Source organism: Oncorhynchus nerka, linkage group LG7 (genome assembly GCF_034236695.1).
Source record: "Oncorhynchus nerka isolate Pitt River linkage group LG7, Oner_Uvic_2.0, whole genome shotgun sequence".
NCBI classification, from domain to species: domain Eukaryota; kingdom Metazoa; phylum Chordata; class Actinopteri; order Salmoniformes; family Salmonidae; genus Oncorhynchus; species Oncorhynchus nerka.
Genome location: NC_088402.1, coordinates 51,186,330 through 51,207,588, shown reverse-complemented (window position 1 = coordinate 51,207,588; position 21,259 = coordinate 51,186,330). Strand labels below are relative to the sequence as shown.

The 21,259-nt window shown below is 43.1% G+C and overlaps 1 protein-coding gene across 3 annotated transcripts in view; it reads right to left on the bottom strand.

Moving 5' to 3' along the window:
* Window positions 1-21,259, bottom strand: part of raf1a (Raf-1 proto-oncogene, serine/threonine kinase a) — a 40,385-nt gene extending 19,126 nt beyond the window's left edge. The window contains exons 1-16 of one of the 3 annotated variants that reach the window (XM_029663950.2): window positions 20,998-21,259; window positions 20,734-20,767; window positions 9,706-9,932; window positions 9,206-9,318; window positions 8,761-8,863; window positions 8,507-8,664; window positions 5,993-6,085; window positions 4,673-4,826; window positions 3,912-3,954; window positions 3,689-3,798; window positions 3,417-3,534; window positions 2,568-2,652; window positions 2,223-2,399; window positions 2,079-2,125; window positions 1,207-1,325; window positions 862-993 (exon numbers count right to left, since the gene is read on the bottom strand). In XM_029663950.2, the coding sequence (XP_029519810.1) occupies window positions 862-993; window positions 1,207-1,325; window positions 2,079-2,125; window positions 2,223-2,399; window positions 2,568-2,652; window positions 3,417-3,534; window positions 3,689-3,798; window positions 3,912-3,954; window positions 4,673-4,826; window positions 5,993-6,085; window positions 8,507-8,664; window positions 8,761-8,863; window positions 9,206-9,318; window positions 9,706-9,906 (1,653 nt within the window). In that variant the 5' untranslated portion in view covers window positions 9,907-9,932; window positions 20,734-20,767; window positions 20,998-21,259. The other 2 variants (XM_065020587.1, XM_065020588.1) reach the window with 2 other exon arrangements.

Sequence of the window (21,259 nt, the reverse complement as noted above, 5' to 3'; positions counted from 1 at the left end):
TCAATAATGTCCTTCTTTATGTCCCAAAAATGTCAATTTATTTGGTGCATTTGATTCAGAAATACACCGGTTTCAACTCGCCCAACATGTCTAAAAAGTATCTAAGTTACCTGTAAACTTGGTCCAAACATTTCAAACAATGTTCCTTAAAACGTAAATAATCAATCAAATTTAAGACGGAATAAACTGTTTCTAATACCGGATAAAAACAACGTGGAGCGAGCTCCTGTTCACGCGCACCAAAACAGTAGAGCCTACCTGGAGTGACACTTACAATGAATAGGACTACTTCTTCATTTCTCAAAAGAAAAACATCAACCAATTTCTAAAGACTGTTGACATCTAGTGGAAGCCATAGGAACTGCAACCAGGTTCCTAATAATTGGAAAATCCTATGACCTCTGGGTTTCGCCTGCCAAATCAGTTCTGTTTTCTCTCAGACATTATTTTAACAGTTTTAGAAACTTTAGAGTGTTTTGGATCCAAATCTACCAATTATATGCATATCCTAGCTTCTGGGCTAGGCAGTTTACTTTGGGCACACTTTTCTTCCTGGATGTCAAAATACTGCCCCCTATCCCAGAGAGGTTCAAATCAGTACACGTGCGAGCACTCTCTCGTTGTCTCTCTCTCTCCATACAACAAACAAACCCCCACTCAGATAGTCAGCCAGCCAGTGACACAGAGCCCATCTACCCCTCTGACACCCACACACTGGAACCCAGGCCAGGGAAATACAGACCATGTGGCTTAAACTGTGTCCTACAATCCAAGTTATATTTGATATGTTATACTCAAACACAGCAGGGGAGGTCAAAGTACCATGGTTTTAGAGATGGTTATGTGGCAGGCTGCATTTACCTGGTCTCTGTTGGCTATCTGTGAGTATGGCAGCTCTCCTGTCATCAGCTCATAGAGGACAACACCGTAAGAGTATACGTCAGACTGGAAACTATAGGGCATATTGTCCTGCATCCGTATAACCTCTGGAGCCTGAGAACAGAGAATGGAACAAACAAACATGACTAAATTGATTTAATTTACAATTCCGGGAACCCTAATTAGTAAATCTGAAAACCATAAGGAATCAACTTCTCATAGGGGTCTGATGGGTGGTAGCTTCTGTTTCATTTTGTGTCAATTTCAACAGTCAAGTCAAACACAGAAGAAACGCACAATTCACTTTTCCATGTCCTGTTTACTGACCATCCACAGTATGGATCCTGAAGGTTGCTCCACCTGGTGAGAACCACTCCACCTGGCTTTGACTGTGGCCAGACCAAAGTCGCCAATCTTCACCGTCAGGCCCTCGTGTAGGAAGATATCTGTACTGCTGTCAAGGAGGCAGAGCTGTGGCAGAGACAGCGGAGTCTGTGGAAAAAAACTATATATCTGAGCTCATACATCATTTGTCTAATGTCAAGCGGACAATTTTTTTTATTCAATTTTGTCACAAGAGTGACTGAGCATGAAAGAGTATGAAGAAAAGGCTATGGTGTAAAAAGTATCCAATAGAAGTGTACCTTAATAGAAAATGACTCTAGTAAAAGTGAAAGTCACCCAGTAAAATACTATTTGAGTAAATGTCTAGAAGTAATTGGTTATAAATATACTTAAGTATCAAAAGAAAATGTAATTGCTAAAATATACTTAAGTATCAAAAGTATAAATAATTTCAAATTCCTAATATAAAGAAAACCAGACTGCGTTATTTATTTCTTATTTACGGATAGCCAGGGGCATGGTCCAACACATTTACAAATGAAGCATGTGTTTAGTGAGTCCGCCAAATTAGAGGCAGTAGGGATGACCAGGGATGTTCTCTTGATAAGTGTGTAAATTTGATTATTTTTCTGTCCTGCTAAGCATTCAAAATGTAACAAGTACTTTTGGTTGTCAGGGAAAATGTATGGAGTAAAAAGTACTCCATTTTCTTTAGGAATTATAGTGAAGTAAAAGTAAAAGTTGTCAAAAATATAAATATTAAAGTAAAGTACAGATACCCCAAAAAACTACTTAAGTAGTACTTTCAAGTATTTTTTTTACTTAAGTACTTTACACCACTGAGAAAAGGATACTGTTTGATTTCATGTCCCGGTGGATGATGTTTTTAGCGTGCAAATAGCTGAAAGAGAAATACAGTGAAATTGTATTTTAGGACATTCAGTTGCATGCTAGCAATAATACCATTCTACACCTAAGCTGCTTAGGTATGGACTCACTCCATGCCCTGAGCTGTCTGCCTGGCGATGTCTATGAGCTGGAACATCTGCAAGTTGGTCTCCTGGACGTGGAGGTGTTTATAGAGGCTGCTGCCTTCACACCACTGTGTCACGATGGCCAGGTTGTCCTTCGTCATGTAGCCCATGAACAATAGGATGTTGACGTGTCGTGTTTTCCTGTGGTGAAAGAGAGAGAGAGAGAGAGAGAGAGATAATGCTGCATGAAGATAATCTACCAATAATAAACACATTATAGGGTCAACTTATTGTTCTCTCTAAAGTGAATACCCTGAATGCAATATGGGCATCACTATAGTCCTCTTCACCACTCTCACCCTCTCTTACCTTAGCACAGCCACCTCGTTTCTAAAGGCCTGGAACTGTTCCGGTGTGGGGTCAATCACCTTTAGGATCTTCACTGCTACGTCACCTACAACAGACCAAACCATGTGGTAAAGAAACGTCCTTTGTTATGCAGGTGAGTGAGGACCCAAAAGCGGTTTAACAGAAACAGAGTCTTTTGATGTCCAAACACAGGGAAGACATAAATCCTCTTCTGATGTATCGGTTGACAAAATAGACAACCCGCAGAGAGAGCGACAAATAAATCATAAAGTCCTCTGATCTTTACAGGAGAGTCCCCTTCTAGCAGCAGAGGAGAATAGCAGGGTTAGCGGCAACAGGCTGCTGGTCTCTCCGGGTAGGCGCGGGTTGTAGAGGACAGAGGTACCTGATCACACGTAGCATCTGATGAAGAGGCAGATTACGACAGGACGGGACAAGGGTGAAGCAAACGAGAATCTGACAAAGACAGAAGCAGAAACAGAGAGAGAAATAGAGACCTAATCAGAGGGAAAAAAGGGAACAGGTGGGAGAGAGTAAACGAGGTAGTTAGAGGAGATGAGGAACAGCTGGGGGAAGGAAAGGGAGAGAAGGTAACCTAATACGACCAGCAGGGGGAAACGAAGTGAAGAGAAAGAACAGGAACAAGACATAACATGACAATACATGACATCCTTAGCTGCTGTGCGGCCATCTTGTCTCAACAAACTACACGACAGAGAGGAGGTGAAGCGAATCGCCAAGTAGACTAGACTCAGCACAAGTGTTACACTCCGTGGGGTGGTTAGAAGAAACAGCCTACAAACAGACCAAGTCTTTACAAGAAGTGTGTTTATCCAGAAGCGTGCTCACCGTGCCATTTCCCTTTGTACACCGTTCCGAAGGAGCCTGAGCCGATACGGGAGTGCAGCACCACTTCACTGGCCTCGATCTCCCAGTAGTAACTAGAGTCTCGCTTGTCCCTCGGACGCTGGAGGAGGACAGCCAATATAAGTCCACATTCTCTATATTCAGTAGACATTACATACAATACACGTATGCAGTTATTCCTAGGAATTCAAAGTACTGTTAAGATGCTATTAACTCACAGGCACTGTACAAACTACAAGCGCTGTCTCGCTTACAATTTTGTGTTTCTCTTGAGTGTTGAACGACGGAGCCCGTTCTCGTCTGTCTGGCGCTGGGGTTTTAGACTGTGACCAGCTTGTGGGACTCTGGCTGGGGGAACTCCCGTCTAGAGAGGGACGATGGCCAACGGTATTCAGCACACCAGGTTATGACAAAGTGTTGTTATGGGATGTTATACATGTTTCCATTTAGCATAGCAGAAACTTTCGAAAATCTTACCGGAGTCATGATTACGCATTGCTTCGTGATTACGCATGGCCTCCTACGACAACAAACAAGAAAATATTCCGTCACATTTGTACAAATATCAAATGAACACTAATCATTCAACAGTTTGATAATTCAGTTCGACACAGACACTGTAAAAGCATGCCATGTTGTTCATCACACAACACTCAGACACTCTGCCTCCTAACCTTGGCTGGGCTCTCTGAAGTCGCCTCAAGAAAAGAGTTGGAGAAGCGAACAATACCTACTCTCCTCTTCAGCCAGAAGCGCCTGCACCAGGAGCTAGGGTAGGCATTCAGGCAATCTAGCTACTCCCAATCAGGGCACGACACAGTGGGACAGTGAGGACAGGGAAGGAAAGGGAGACAGAGTGGAGGAAGGTAAGGGAGGAGAGAAAGAGTGCTACCTGGGTGTTCAATTTGGTGGGCATATTAGACAGCATTCAAGTTATAATTTTTCCAAATACACCCGGGTATGGAGACATAAAAAACAAATCAGAAAAGAATACAGTAAGTGCAGAATATAGAAAGTGATATCGAACACAATCAAGAAAATCATGGAAAGTAAACATGCAAGATGGATTACTTAATAGAAAACATAAGGGGGGAGGATGGTAGACAGAAGTGAGGCAGAGGAGGATGGTAGGGATTCCTGGCGTGTAAAGAAGGGCCAGATCGGGCAGGGAGGTTATTTTCAGAATTGTTGCCTGGACATCCAGGAGTCCCCTGGGGGCCCCCGTGGTGTGTTGTTACCTCAATCATGCTGCTGTCGACAGGCAGGGTGGTGCTGACCATGTGGACGTTGGGCGTGGAGGTGGATCGCTGCCTCTGGGACAGAGTGATCCCTGTGGGTGGGTAGGGGGCCGTGTAGTTGAAGGCGTGAGGGGTTGAGTAGCGGTGCAGAGAGCTAGGGGGTGAACACAGGGGGAACATCATGCTTAGGAGTTGGGATACCACCTTGTGCGAGCCGGTACGGCTCCTATGAGCATCTCCTGTTTCAGTATTGTGAGGCAGCTTGATGTAGTTAAGTACACCCCCTGGACAGGGAAGCTAGTATATCACCATGACAATTTTGGGGATTATCAAAAGATCAAAATAGTATTATTATTATGATTGAATAATTACTATTGTTGTTTTTGTAAGTCTTAGATAGTTCTCAGACAGATGCCATTGAGGTGCTCTGCGGATGCTTACACATTCTACATACACCCTCAGTTCTTGTTAGGGAAAACTTCACACATAAGAACATTCGGAAACTTCTTCAAATTAGTCTCACAGGGTTGTGGTGGATGGCAGCTTGTCACTTTCATTTCTGCCATGTTGCGTCATTTTTGCCAGACTCACCCTGGTACACTCCTGCCAGACAGTCTCTTGTACTGTATTGTCGGTTGCTGGTGAAAGTGGCACCCCATGTGAGTGATGTACCACAACAGCGCTTATTACTGTATTACACCACACTTCTTATCGTGTAAAGCACTCTGAGAAATAATCCCCTTTTTTGGCCAAAACAGAAATTTGTTTCGAAAGAGCAATTTAGATTGTTCTGCAAAGAACAACTTGATACTGTGTGTGAGCTACTTTGGCGATCGGAGTGCTTTTAAACGGTTTTAAATGCTTCTGAAACCACGGGCTCTTTTCACGCCTCTGGTTACATCAGCCCCCTGGACAGGGAAAGCTTCATAAAGCTGGAGACGTAATCAAAAACAGGCTTTAATTCAGTTTGAGGCACAAGTTAAGGTGCTTTACAACTTACAGCTGCATCAGCTGAGGGCCAGTCAAGCATGACAACCTAAGAACCCTTAGCATTTGACCACCATTAACTCCAAGAGCCAAAGTACTTACCTCAACTTACTGTAGTTAAATAAATGACTACCACACGCAACCCTTAGTCGATGTTAAATAGTAAGTCAATAGGAAGACTTTTACTGAACGTCTGTTGTTGTCTAATTGCTGATGCTTGTATTGCTGCCCGGAGTTAACCTTGCTCACAGTGTCATGGTGAAAGTGGTCCATGGGGCCAATATCACTCAGGGATCAGAGGTGATAGGTCAGGAACAGGAGGTGTGGCCGTACCTGCTAGGGAATCGGGATAGTGATTCTCTCATTCGTCGAGATGTAAGAGGAGGAAGAGATGGACCCCCACTTTCACCTGGTGTAGGGAACAACCTAGAGAGAGAGAGAACAAGAGAGACAGAGACAGAGAGAAACAGTTGAAGTCGGAAGTTTACACACACCTGAGCCAAATACATTTAAACACAGTTTTTCACAATTCCTGACATTTAATCAGAGTAAAAATTCCCTGTCTTAGGTCAGGTAGGATCACCACTTTATCTTAAGAATGTTTAATGTCAGAATAATAGTAGAGAGAATTATTTATTTCAGCTTTTATTTCTTTCATCACACCCTCAGAGGGTCAGAAGTTTACATACACTAAATTAGTATTTGGTAGCATTGCCTTTAAATGTTTTAACTTGGGTCAAACGTGTCGGTGGTAGCCTTCCACAAGCTTCCCTCAATAAGTTGGCTGAATTTTGGCCCATTCCTCCCGACAGAGCGGTTGTAACTGACTCAGGATTGTAGGCCTCCTTGCTCGCACATGCTTTTTCAGTTCTGCCCACAGATTTTCTATTGGATTTAGGTCAGGGCTTTGTGATGGTCACTCCAATACCTTGACTTTGTTGTCCTTAAGCCATTTTGCCACAACTTTGGAAGTATGCTAGGGGTCATTGTCCATTTGAGACCACGCTTTAAGTTCCTGACTGATGTCTTGAGATGTTGCTTCAATATATCCACACAATTTTCCTCCTCATGATGCCATCTATTTTGTGAAGTCCACCAGTCCTCCTGCAGCAAAGCACCCCCACAACATGATGCTGTCTCCCCCGTGCTTCACGGTTGGGATGGTATTCTTCGTCTTGCAGGCCTCCTCCTTTTTCCTCCAAACATAATGATGGTCATTATGGCCAAACAGTTCTATTTTTGTTTCATCAGACCAGAGGACATTTCTCCAAAAAGTACAATCTTTGTCCCCATGTGCACTTCCTTGCTGAGCGGCCTTTCAGGTTATGTCGATATAGGACTTGTTTTACTGTGGATATAGATACCTTTGTATCCGTTTCCTCCAGTATCTTCACAAGGTCCTTTGCTGTTGTTCTGGGATTGATTTGCACTTTTCGCACCAAAGTATGTTCATCTCTAGGAGACAGAACTTGTCTCCTTCTTGAGCGGTATGACGGCTGCGTGGCCCCATGGTGTTTATACTTGCATACTATTGTTTGTACAGATGAACGTGGTACCTTCAGGCGTTTGGAAATTGCTCCCATGGATGAACCAGATTTGTGGAGGTCTACAATTTATTTTCTGAGGTCTTGGCTGAGTTCTTTTGATTTTCCCATGATGTCAAGCAAAGAGGCACTGAGTTTGAAGGTAGGCCTTGAAATACATCCATAGGTACACCTCCAATTGACTCAAATTATGTCAATTAGCCTATCAGAAGCTGCTAAAGCCATGACATCATTTTCTGGAATTTTCCAAGCTGTTTAAAGGCACAGTCAACTTAGTGTATGTAAACTTCTGACCCACTGGAATTGTGATACATGAAGTATAAGTGAAATAATCTGTCTGTAAACAATTGTTGGAAAATGTACTTGTGTCACGCACAAAGTACATTTGCCAAAACTATAGTTTGTTAACAAGAAATTTTGTGGAGTGGTTGGAAAACTAGTTTTAATGACTCCAACCTAAGTGTATGTATACTTCCGACTTCAACTGTAGATCTGTTGAAAATACTTCAGGATAAAAAAGGACCATGGAAGGTTGCCAGATAAAATGAGCCATGTATCCCTTCATTGCCAGTGATAGCCATCTATACATGCTTACTGTTGAAATATGGAGTTCTAAAACCTGCATGCAAAACAATTCTCTATTTCCAGTGCCTGCATGCAAAACAATTCTCTATTTCCAGTGCCTGTATGCAAAACAATTCTCTATTTCCAGTGCCTGTATGCAAAACAATTCTCTATTTCCAGTGCCTGTATGCAAAACAATTCTCTATTTCCAGTGCCTGTATGCAAAACAATTCTCTATTTCCAGTGCCTGTATGCAAAACATTCTCTATTTCCAGTGCCTCTATTTCCAGTGCCTGTATGCAAAACAATTCTCTATTTCCAGTGCCTGTATGCAAAACAATTCTCTATTTCCAGTGCCTGTATGCAAAACAATTCTCTATTTCCAGTGCCTGTATGCAAAACTAGGTCCCTATAAAGTACTCTACTACATAAACCATATCAACAGAGGTTACACTTTATCCTGACAACACTGTTCTCATCAATTGGAGGTTTCCTTTGTAGAACATGTCATTTGTATCTATTTGTTCTGAATAGCTATCAACAATGCAGACTGTGAGAGCAGTACATTAATTTATCCCCTATGCTAGAATGTTCATAGCATCCTTTATTCACCGATTGATATATAGTTGTACTTAACATTCATATTGTTTTGTAAGTGTTCTGGCTATTCAATACAAACAGTTGGGTGTTGGCAGACTTTTTGTTTTGCTCTGCACAGTAGAGAGGAGAGGAGACTTACAGGAGCTGTCTGATGTTGCTCCAATCCACACACATCGTGGGCACTTTGGTGCTGCAATGCTCATGGAATTTGTAGCCGCATGTTTGGCAACGGAAGCCGTTCAAAAGGAACTTCTGGCATATATCGCAGAAGGCCAACTTAAGAAATGTTTTCCGAACCTGAAAGTTAAAAGAGGAGAATTAAGTACTTATTTATTTTCCAGTCAATAGTAACGGCCTGGGTGGATGGTGTAAAATTATGTATGGGCTACTTACAAAGTTGTGCGTCGTCAAGGGGACATGATCTAACACTTCCACCAGCAGTTCTTCCCCAATTAGTGAGGTAGAGTCGGTATTCCAATCCATACGTGACTTTTTACTGTTAGAAAAGGGACATGACACATTTAGTAAGGTAACACCTACTGGAGACTACAGACCAAGACAAGAAAAGGTCATTCAATACGTCTTAACCTGAAAGGTGGAATAGCTGTAGAAAGCTTTTTGCAGAAAAGTTTATCCACGTGGCTGAAAAATGTTTTTATAAGTTTCCCCTAACCACAGATCTAAGGTCAGATTGTCCCACTCTCAATCCTAGCTTTAAATATTAGGCGGGTGAAATAATATCTGACCCTGTGTCAGTGGTTAGGGATAACTGTCACTGACACTGTGGAGAGAGCCAGTGACACCACTCTGATCTCCCTCTCCAGTGCCTAGTGCATACCTCCTCTGTCCTGGGTGCAGTCTGAAGACAGCACAGCACTCCGGCTGCAGACCCCGCACCTTCAGCGCTTTGATCAGGCAGCTGTGCAGGGTCATACCTGGCCTCACGTTCACCTGGGGGACCACAACAAACACACTTAACAACAACAACACTTAATGTGACTAGTTAAAACACAAACATGTGCATAATACATTATATTTTGGGATAATGGGATGATTTGGGATAATGGTCTGTGTCTCTGTATGATGGTGACAATCAATTTAGGCAGCAATTTTCCACCAATAAACTGCCACACTTAGGTGACTCAGTTAATTAAGCACTCTCAAAACAACAGCAGTACAACAGTGTGTTGTTGTTGTTTCAGTAATCCCACTCACTCCCTGTCCTCTGAACTACTGTTTTCATTGTGTCTCCATGTGTCCAGTGTCTTTGGGTGTTTTGAAAGGCTCTTCAAATGAAATGTACCGTTAGTTACAACATTAATATTCTATTAGACTCACCACGGTGCGCTGCTGGTTGGGGAGGTAGACTCGGATGGTGCTGCTGGTCTTAGAGTCGGGGATCTTGCTGTCGTCTGAGGAGCGGCGCTGGTAGGGAAAGCCCTGAACCATGGTGGGGGAGAGGCAGGGGCCCTCGAACACAGAGTCCTTCATTCCAAAGCCGTTGCTCAGGGTCTTCCACGCTCCCTGGAGGTGCTCCATCAGCAAACACTAGTGCTCTCAGGGCTCTGGGGACACAGAGAAATATCAGGCTACACTAGAGGTCAGCCATGTCAGTAGACTGTGAACTAGGCAAGGTTTCTACACATGACACTGGATGACTCTGTTTAGAGCAAGTAAAGTTGTGTGAGGTTACATGTTGGGTGAGAAAATGTGTTTTGTGACAAAAATCGATATATTTATAACCGAATGGGTTTGAATACTTCGAAATCGAGTCTCCTCCCTATAATTAGCTCAGGTAGCAAATGCAAACCTTAAGGCAAGGTTACTCATCATGCAAGCGTGGTTCACCAGCACATCTGCTACATATCAACACACACAAAACAAAGCACCTGCAAAGATTCAAAATCAAAGCACAAATTAAGAGTTTATTTCCAAAATGCTATAATTGATCATATTTGTGTTTTTTTTCACCAAAAATGAGCGCTTCATGTGTGTGTAACATACAGTTGAAGTCGGAAGTTTACATACACCTGAGCCAAATACATTTAAACTCAGTTTTTCACAATTCCTGACATTTAATCAGAGTGAAAAGTCCCCGTCTTAGGTCAGTTAGGATCACAAATGTATTTTAAGAATGTGAAATGTCAGAATAGTAAGAGAGAATTATTTATTTCAGCTTTTATTTCTTTCATCACATTTCCAGTGGGTCAGAAGTTGACTGTGGCAGACCAGGGGATTTGGTCAAGACGTTTAACCAGATCAGACACGGACAGAGAAGAATAAGCTCAGTTTCAAGGGTGTTTATTTGAATAAAATATAAAAAAGAAAAGGATATGTCTCCCCTATGAGATCCTCTCCGGGATGCCGTCTTCTGGGATTCCGGGTCTGGATGTTCCCTGTCGGGCACAAAACTGAACTCCCTCTTATTACCTCTGCAACCGTTAACAATAACACAACACAACACAACACAACACAACACAACACAACACTTTCTCTTTCTCTTTCTCTCCCCCCCCCCCCCCCCCATTCCTCCCCTGTGTACTGCCCTTCTGGCAGCTTTATGGGCCTTGCACAGCTGGTGAGCAATCCGTCCTTGATTACTCACCAGCTCCCAATCAGACCCAATTAGTCCTGGCTGGAGAGCCCATCGAGACCTGGCACGTCCAGCAGATGGAGCCATCACCACGTGATGTATACTCCATCTGTCACCAGACCTCGACGAGTCTCCCCCTGGTGGCTGACCTGCCGTACGCCACACAACCCCCCCCTTAGCTCTGTCGGGGAGTGGACTGTCATAAGTCTCCCTTCTCGATAGGGCATCCGCGTTTCCATGCTTCGCCCCTGACCTGTGCACAACTGAAAAAGAGAAGTGTTGAAGGGACAAGAACCACCTGGTGACCCGATCGTTCGTGTCCTTTCCCCGGGCCAGCCAGACCAGGGGAGCATGGTCCGTGACCAGGGTGAAGTGGGGACCTAGCAGGTAATACTTGAGAGTGTCTAGCGCCCACTTCCCGGCTATTTATTTTCCTTAGGCATCAGCTTTTGGCTGATGTACATGATGGGGTGCTCCTCCCCCTCGTGTATCTGGGACAGAACGGCCCCTAGTCCCGTATCACATGCATCCATCTGGACCACCATCGGCACCTGGAAATCAGGCGTTATCAGAATCGGATGGGAGCACAGCGCTTCTGTCTCGTCCGTCCATTTCACTGTTTTCGGGAGGCGGGCCCTGGTTATATCGGTGAGCTATAGCCGCAAAGTTGGGGATAAACCGGCTATAGTATCCTGCCAGTTCCAGGAAGGACTTGACCTGTGTCTTGGTGCGTGGAACAGACCAGTCACGCACAGTTTGAACCTTCCTCTCCTGGGGCTTGACGTTCCCCCGTCCGATCAAATACCCCAGGTACTCCACCTCCTCGAACCCTAGCTTGCATTTCTTGGGGTTTGGAGAGCCCGTCGAGACCTGGCACATCCAGCAGATGGAGCCATCAACCTTGTGATGTGTTCTCCATCTGTTACCAGTCCTCGACGAGTCTCCTGCTGGTGGCTGACCTGCTATACGCCACAATACACTTAATTCATATTTGGTAGCATTGCCTTTAAATTGTTTAACTTGAGTCAAATGCTTGAGGTAGCCTTCCACAAGCTTCCCACACACACTAAGTTGGGTGAATTTTGGCCCATTCCTCCTGACAGAGCTGGTGTAACTGAGTCAGGTTTGTAGACCGCCTTGCTCGCACACACTTTTTCAGGTCTGCCCACAGATTTTCTACAGGATTGAGGTCAGAGCTTTGTGTTGGCAACTCCAATACCTTGACTTTGTTGTCCTTAAGCCATTTTGCCACAACTTTGGAAGTCATTTTCTGGAATTTTCCAAACTGTTTAAAGGCACAGTCAACTTAGTGTATGTAAACTTCTGACCCACTGGAATTGTGATACAGTGAATTATAAGTGAAATAATCTGTCTGAAAACAATTGTTGGAAAAATTACTTGTGTCGTGCACAAAGTAGATGTCCTAACCAACTTGCAAAAACTATAGTTTGTTAACACGAAATTTGTGAAGTGGTTGAAAAACGAGTTTTAATGACTCCAACCTAAGTGTATGTTAACTTTCGACTTCAACTGTATTACTGTTCTCAGATTTTTGATTGCCAGATTTTAGGAGTGTATCAAAAATATTTTGGGGGGGCAAAACGCGGTATATTCATTGTTTAGCTGGAATGGAATGTTTGTATACTGTATATTTGACTGTGATATGTGGATGTCTCATCTAGCTATCTTAAGATGAATGCACAAACTGTAAGTCGGTCTGGATAGGAGCATGTGCTAAATGACTAAAATGTCCAATGTAAATATTTTACATACAGATCTCATATTACTGTATTGATTCATAAAAATACATTTTGAACAAATATATATATTTCTGAACAATTCCGTTGCCATGATTAGATAGTGGAAAAAAAAAACAATAAAAACTAATTTACCAACCTATCTGAAAATGGATATAATGCATTTTGGAAAGAAACGCTTCAAATAGCATATTTGTGTCAAATCAAAGTTTATTTGTCACGTGTGCCGAATACAACAGGTGTAGACCTTACAGTGAAATGCTTACTTACAGGCTCTAATCAATAGTGTGGAGGGACAAAAAGTATGTGTGTGTGTGTGTGTGTGTGTGTGTGTGTGTGTGTGTGTGTGTGTGTAGGTAAGTAAAGAAATAAAACAACAGTAAAAAGACATTTGAAAATAAGAGTAGCAAGGCTATATACAGACACCGGTTAGTCAGGCTTATTGAGGTAGTATGTACATGTGGATATGGTTAAAGTGACTATGCATATATGATGAACAGAGAGTAGCAGTAGCGTAAAAAGAGGGGTTGGCGGGTGGTGGGACACAATGCAGATAGCCCGGTTAGCCAATGTGCGGGAGCACTGGTTGGTCGGGCCAATTGAGGTAGTATGTACATGAAAGTATAGTTAAAGTGACTATGCATATAAGATGAACAGAGAGTAGCAGCAGTGTAAAAGAGGGGTTGGGGGGGGGGGCACAGTGCAAATAGTCTGGGTAACCATTTGGTTACCTGTTCAGGAGTCTTATGGCTTGGGGGTAAAAACTGTTGAGAAGCCTTTTTGTCCTAGACTTGGCACTCCGGTACCGCTTGCCATGCGGTAGTAGAGAGAACAGTCTATGACTGGGGTGGCTGGGGTCTTTGACAATTTTCAGGGCCTTCCTCTGACACCGCCTGGTGTAGAGGTCCTGGATGGCAGGCAGCTTTGCCCCAGTGATGTACTGGGCCAGACGCACTACCCTCTGAAGTGCCTTGCGGACGGAAGCCGAGCAATTGCCGTACCAGACAGTGATGCAACCGGTCAGGATGCTCTCGATGTTGCAGCTGTAGAACCTTTTGAGGATCTCAGGACCCATGCCAAATCTTTTTAGTTTCCTGAGGGGGAATAGGCTTTGTCGGGCCTTCTTCATGATTGTCTTGGTGTGTTCGGACCATTCTAGTTTGTTGTTGATGTGGACACCAAGGAATTTGAAGCTCTCAACCTGCTCCACTACAGCCCCGTCGATGAGAATGGGGGCGTGCTCGGTGCTCCTTTTCCTGTAGTCCACAATCATCTCCTTGATCTTGGTTACTGAGGGATAGGTTGTTATTCTGGCACCACTCAGCCAGTTCTCTGACCTCCTCCCTATAGGCTGTCTCGTCATGGTCGGTGATGTTGTGTCGTCAGCAAACTTAATGGTGTTGGAGTCGTGCATGCCCATGCAGTCGTGGGTGAACAGGGAGTACAGGAGGGGACTGAGCACGCACCCCTGGGGAGCTCCAGTGTTGAGGATCAGCATGGCAGATGTGTTGCTACCTACCCTCCCCACCTGGGAGCGGCCCGCCAGGAAGTCCAGGATCCAGTTGCAGAGGGAGGTGTTTAGTCCCAGGATCCTTAGCTTAGTGATGCGCTTTGAGGGTACTATGATGTTGAACACTGAGCTGTAGTCAATGAATAGCTTTCTCACATAGGTGTTCCTTTTGTCCAGGTGGGAAAGGGCAGTGTGGAGTGCAATAGAGATTGCATCATCTGTGGATCTGTTGGGGCGGTATGCAAATTGGATTGGGTCTAGGGTTTCTGGGATAATGGTGTTGAGGTTAGCCATTATGAGCCTTTCAGAGCACTTCATGGCTATGGACGTGAGTGCCACGTGGGTCTGTAGTCATTTAGGTAGGTTGCCTTTGTGTTCTTGGGCACAGGGACTATGGTGGTCTGCTTGAGGCATGTTGGTATTACAGATCAGGGACATGTTGAAAATGTCAGTGAAGACACCTGCCAGTTGGTCAGCACATGCCCGGAGCACACGTCCTGGTAATCCATCTGCCCCCGCAGCCTTGTGAATGTTGACCTGTTTAAAGGTGTTACTCATGTCGGCTACGGAGAGCGTGATCACACAGTCGTCCAGAACAGCTGATGCTCTCATGCATGCCTCAGTGTTGCTTGCCTCGAAGCGAGCATAGAAATGATTTAGCTCGTCTGGTAGCCTCGTGTCACTGGGCAGCTCGCGGCTGTGCTTCCCTTTGTAGTCTGTAATAGTTTACAAGCCCTGCCACAGCCGATGAGCGTCGGAGCCGGTGTAGTATGATTCAATCTTAGCCCTGTATTGACACTTTGCCTGTTTGATGGTTTATCGCAGGGCATAGCGGGATTTCTTGTAAGCTTCCGGGTTAGAGTTCCGCACCTTGGAAGTGGCAGCTCTACCATTTAGCTCAGTGTGAATGTTGCCTGTAATCCATGGCTTCTGGTTGGGGTGTGTACGTACAGTCACTATGGGGATGACGTCCTCAATGCACTTATTGATAAACCAGTGACTGATGTGGTGTATTCCTCATTGTCATCGGAAGAATCCCGGAACATGTTCCAGTCTGTGATAGCAAAACAGTCCTGTAGTTTAGCATCTCCTTCATCAGACCATTTTTTTATAGACCCAGAGTCACTGGTGCTTCCTGCTTTCATGTTTGCTTGTAAGCAGGAATCAAGAGGATAGAGTGGTGGTCGGATTTACCAAATGGAGGGCGAGCTCTGTACGCATCTCTGTGTGTGGAGTACAGTTGATCGAAAAATGTTTTCCCTCTGGTTGCACATTTAACATGTGGATAGAGATTTGGAAGAACTGATATGTTTCCCTGCATTATAGTCTCTGGCCACTAGGAGCGCCGCACCTGGGTGAGTGGTTTCCTGTTTGCTTATTTCCTTATACAGCTGGCTGAGTGCATCTGTCTGTGGTGGTAAATAATCCTCATTGCAATCAATAATTATCTGAAAACAAGAGCACTTTCTAGTTGATAGATCTCATCAAATTGTAACAACAAGCCCTTTGGCCCATTTGACTACAAATATGCACCTGCTTCGATCTTGTTTTCAATACAAATGCAGCAGCACACATAAACACAAGAAATGTAAATACTGTCTCTGGTCGTGTGGACACAAGAGAAACAACTTAAACAAAGAACAGTTGACATGACAGAGATGATTGACTACTGTTGTAAACTTTAACCCCACAAGGTTCACAGGTCACAACACAAAACCAAGGGCCTACTCAACAGGTACACGACCATAGCCGATGAGACCACCATACCTCAGTTGGAGTTGTGTTCAAAATGTACAGGGTAGGAAGTGAGTGGACCAGCAACGAATGCCAATGAAATATAATTTTTCCAGTCCCTGCCATAAGCAGGCTTTGTCACTGGGGCAGGAGCAATCGCACTTGTTCGAGAAATGGACATTGATACTCCTCCAGCTGCCTTCATGCAGACAATGCAGTGTCATCCTAGCCTAGCTGACATGACCCACAGTGCAGGGAGAGCTGTGACCACACTGGTCTGGAAAGGAGGCCACTAGTTAATGCAATATTCACTCAGAAATTGTGCAACAGGTTTGATTGGTTCTTTGAACAACAACAAAAATCCTCGGGGGTTGAGACCTCGTTGTTGGGATTGCTCGGGGACTGTGTTTGGCTGTGCTTGTTGGTGTTTGAGTGAGAAAGACACAAAAGAGAGTCAACCACAGCCTCCTTCATTATCAACGCACTGTGCCAACAACATCAGACTTTAAGTGTTAGGTGTTAGCCAGTCTAGCGTCATCCAGCACTACAAAGACAAATTGTGACAAAGATTGTGTTTATTTATTGGACTCACTAAGAAGTGCCATCCGTTTTGTTACCAAAGCGCCTTATACTACCCACCACTGCGACCTGTATGCTCTAGTCGGCTGGCCCTCGCTACATATTCGTCGCCAGACCCACTGGCTCCAGGTCATCTATAAGTCTATGCTAGGTAAAGCTCCGCCTTATCTCAGCTCACTGGTCACGATAACAACACCCATCCGTAGCACGCGCTCCAGCAGGTATATCTCACTGGTCATCCCCAAAGCCAACACCTCCTTTGCCTGCCTTTCCTTCCAGTTCTTTGCTGCCAGTGACCTTCCAGTTCTCTGCTGCCATCCCTCATATTGTTTTTATTTACTTTACTGCTCTTTTGCACACCAGTATCACTACTTACACACCATCAACTGCTCATCATCATCTGCTCATCTATCACTCCAGTGTTAATCTGCTAAATTGTAATTTCTTTGCTACTATGGCCTATTTATTGCCTTACCTCATTTGCACACACTTTCTTTTTTTCTCCATTGTGTTATTGACTGTATGCTTGTTTATTCCATGTGTAACTCTGTGTTGTTGTTTCTGTCGCACTGCTTTGCTTTATCTTGGCCAGGTCGCAGTTGTAAATTAAAACTTGTTCTGAACTAGCTTAACTGGTTAAATAAAGGTGAAATAAAAAATAAAAAAGTTGTTGTTTTCAATATGCATGGCTAGGCAAAATGCAGTTCAGAAGCAACAAGTTATACAATGCACCACCACAATTTCTATTCCCGCGAAAGTAAACCTAACATGCAAGCCTCACCAGCCACGTTGTGTGCGCGAGCGTTGCAAAATAACTGTACACATACATGTTATTCAATCATTTCACTGACGCAGATCGCACATGTGAATAAGCGTCTGTATAGCCAAGCGCTAAAATAGAATTTGGTTCCATTTGAGACGCTCCACACGCTGCAAGTTATTGGGTATCAGGAAGATACAAACCCACATGGATGCTTGAAAGATAAAGGATGAGATAGTTATCTTTAATTAATAACTAAAAACAAACTAGGTTTGCCTTTTAATCTGTGCATTTTAACCTGTGTGTCATGATCGCATCTGGTGTGGATGGACAAAATCAACATGCGTGCGCGATGGAGGTTAAAATACCAAAACCAAATGTGAACCAACTATATTAATTTGGGGACAGGTTGAAACACACATGAAAACGGTCATGGATATTTAGCTAGCTTGGTGTTGCTAGCTAACTTGTCCTGGGAGATAAACATTGGGTTGTTATTTTACCTGAAATGCATACCCACTGGGCACAGACGTCAATTCAACGTCTATTCCACATTGGTTCAACGTAATTTCATTAAGGTTATATAGAAACAACATTGATTCAACCAGCATGTGCCCAGTGGGTATGTTCCTTTTTTTAGCTGGATCTTCTTCGAATTTAAACAAATTCTGAGTCATACAAAATTGTGTGTTCTCTACCCCGACAATTAATCCACAGATAAAAGGGGAAACCTACTTTAGGTTTTAGTTTGTTTTCTTTGATTCATCTATCCTCGTTCATCTTTCTTCTTGCTCTTCTTCTGTGGATTTTATATGGTGGTTGGAGACCAATTTTAAAGGTGCATTAGCATTACCGCCACCAACTGGACTAGTTTGTGGACCTCGTTCATCTCTCAATCACCCACGTAGGTTAGTATGCTCGCGGAAAAACAATGAGTAAATGGGAGCGGGACATGCAGCGCGTTAAGCTTTTAGCTCAATAATGTCTATCTGCAGACTGAGGTTACTACTGCAGAAATATTGCAAAATTACTGCAATAAAAAACTGTGTTATTTGGGACGCAGTATTTGCAGCATACTGCAGTTATACTGCACTCTGACTGCAATCTATTGTCTTAAGAGAGTTCCTAGGTTTATTGTACTAAGAGAAATGTATTGATCTTGACTATTGCAATTTCTTTTTACTGGCTTCAAGTGGAAGTAACTGTACAACAGATTGACCTTTAAATTGGTCAGCAATATTAAAAACATTATTATGGGATGCATTAGCTTCTCCAGCTTTACATTATAGTAATCGACATTGTGTTGCTTTAATTTCAACAGCCACAGGTTTTGGAAGATAAAAAAAAATCCTATTACAGACACTCTAATGCATACTTTTTTTAAAACAATACATACAATTGTATGAACTGAACAGAAGCCAATACATTTTTTAAAACATTGACATTTTTAATAGAGTTCTTATGTTTGCAGTCCCCACTACAAAAAAATGAAAATAACTAAATGCATGTATTTTTTTTTACATTGATACTGTAAATTCCCATGAATTATTATAGAAGCTTTTCCTTATCAGGAGTATCAAAATGGCAGACAGTAACTTCAGAATAGCGCCCCCTGTCAGTCATCTAGTGAACACATACACATTGGTGGAATGTTTAGTGAAAGGACACAAGCCTAACACGGGACCCAAACCGGCTGCGCGCGTGCGCCATCGTGCATAAATGTATTTTGTCCCTCCACACCAAATGCGATCACGACACGCAGGTTAAAGTATCAAAACAAACTCTGAACCAATTATATTAATTTGGGGACAGGTCGAAAAGCATTAAACATTTATGGCAATTTAGCAAGTTAGCTTGAACTTGCTAGATAATTTGTCCTGGGATATAAACATTGAATTGTTATTTCACCTGAAAAGCACAAGGTCCTCTACTCCGCCAATTAATCCACACATAAAACATTCAACCAAATCGTTTCTAGTCATCTCTCTTCCTTCCAGGCTTTTCTTCTCTTGAGTTTATATTGCAATTGGCAACTTTCATAAATTAAGTGCATTACCGCCACTGACCTCGTTCGTCTTTCAGTCACCTACGTGGGTATAACCAATGAGGAGATGGCACGTGGGTACCTGCTTCTATAAACCAATGAGGAGATGGGAGAGGCAGGACTTGCAGCATGATCTGCGTCAGAAATAGAACTGATTTCTATTTTACACGGAACCCAAACCGGCTGTGCGCGTTCGCCATCATGCGCCATCGTGCATACATTTATTTTGTCCCCCTACACCAAACGCGATCACGACACGTAGATTAAAATATCAAAACAAACTCTGAACGAATTATATTAATTTGGGAACAGATCGAAAAGCATTAAACATTTATGGTAATTTGTCATATTTAGCTAGCATGCTGTTGCTAGCTAATTTGTCCTGGGATATAAACATTGAGTTGTTATTTTACATGAAATGCACAAGGTCCTCTACTCTGACAATTAATCCACACATAAAACGGTGAACCGAATCGTTTCTAGTCATCATCTCTCCTCCTTCCAGGCTTTTTCATCTTTGAATTTATATGGTGATTGGCATCTAAACTTTCATAGTATTACTACACCGACCAGCAACACAGTTCGTCTTTCAATCACCCACGTGGGTATAACCAGTGAGGAGATGGCACGTGGGTACCTGCTTCTATAAACCAATCTGTGTCAGAAATAGAAAGGAGTTCTATTTTTGCCCTTGGCAACGCAGACGCTCGTTGACGTGCGCGAGCAGTGTGGGTGCAATAATTGAATAACATAGATTTCTACATTTATTTTGCAACGCTCGCGTAGTCATCCGGTAACAGATTATTTTTGGCCCGTTCCCTCCTTTGCGCAACACTGCGCAGAGCTGACGTTCTTGAACAAACACCGAAAGCAAAACACTTCCCTTAGATTTATCACAATCGGTTCACAGGCCTACTTACTACATTACAGTGTGAAAATGTATGCAATGCAATAACTAAACATGTTCTATAAAGTAACCTGGATATACTACACAAATCTCAATGTGTTATAGAATGGGAATATAATGCAAAGAATGTATTATATACATTTCACAAGATAAGTCAATACATTTGTGGAGGAGAATAGTGGTAGAAATGACTGAATTCTCAGTCCTATAATTTGCAAGGTTAACTCAACATTTCCTCTAGAGACTGTTAGATTGAAGTAGCATAAACAATGCCACGCTGTATAAAATATGACAACAGCCCATCTAGGCCCATTTCCCGTACGATCCTAACTCCAACAGCAACCGAAACTTTACACATCACCATTTTCCTATCACAATAATTACTGACTCCAACAAGACTCGCAGTGAAATGGAACGGGAGAAAGACGACAGCTGAAATCCAATTTTGTGCAGAATTAATGGCACTGTCAGAGCAAACTTACCACGACAAGTTAGAAAACTTCAGCTCCGCCATAACTGGAGGAAATGTAGAGTCGATGACATCATCGCAACGCATTCAGGGAGAAAAAAGTAGCGTGTTATTATGATTAAATCCAAAATGTGGAGCCCGGAAAAAAAGTAACAATGTATCAATGTAAGCTACCAAAACATTCACATGTATGCAATAATGTCCACCAACTAGGAAAACCCGATAGGTTACTTAACCAATCGCTAAAAATATATTTAGTATTTCTTCCATTACTTACGCTGAGTGAAAAAAAATGACTGTAGCCTAGGTCCTACAGGTCCAACAGAGACGCCTTCTCAAAGTCACAAGTGAAGGATACTAGAACCGTACGCTTCTATTAGGTTGATGGAAAATTAAAACTCAAAAAGTTGTTGTAGCCTAGTTATGTTGTTCGCAATATTTACGGCGATATGCAGAAGGTGAAATACTTTTGAGTTCGTGTCGTGCGCCTGCCTGACGCCAGTGATTGAAACAGGACCCTGCAGTCATAAAAATAATTT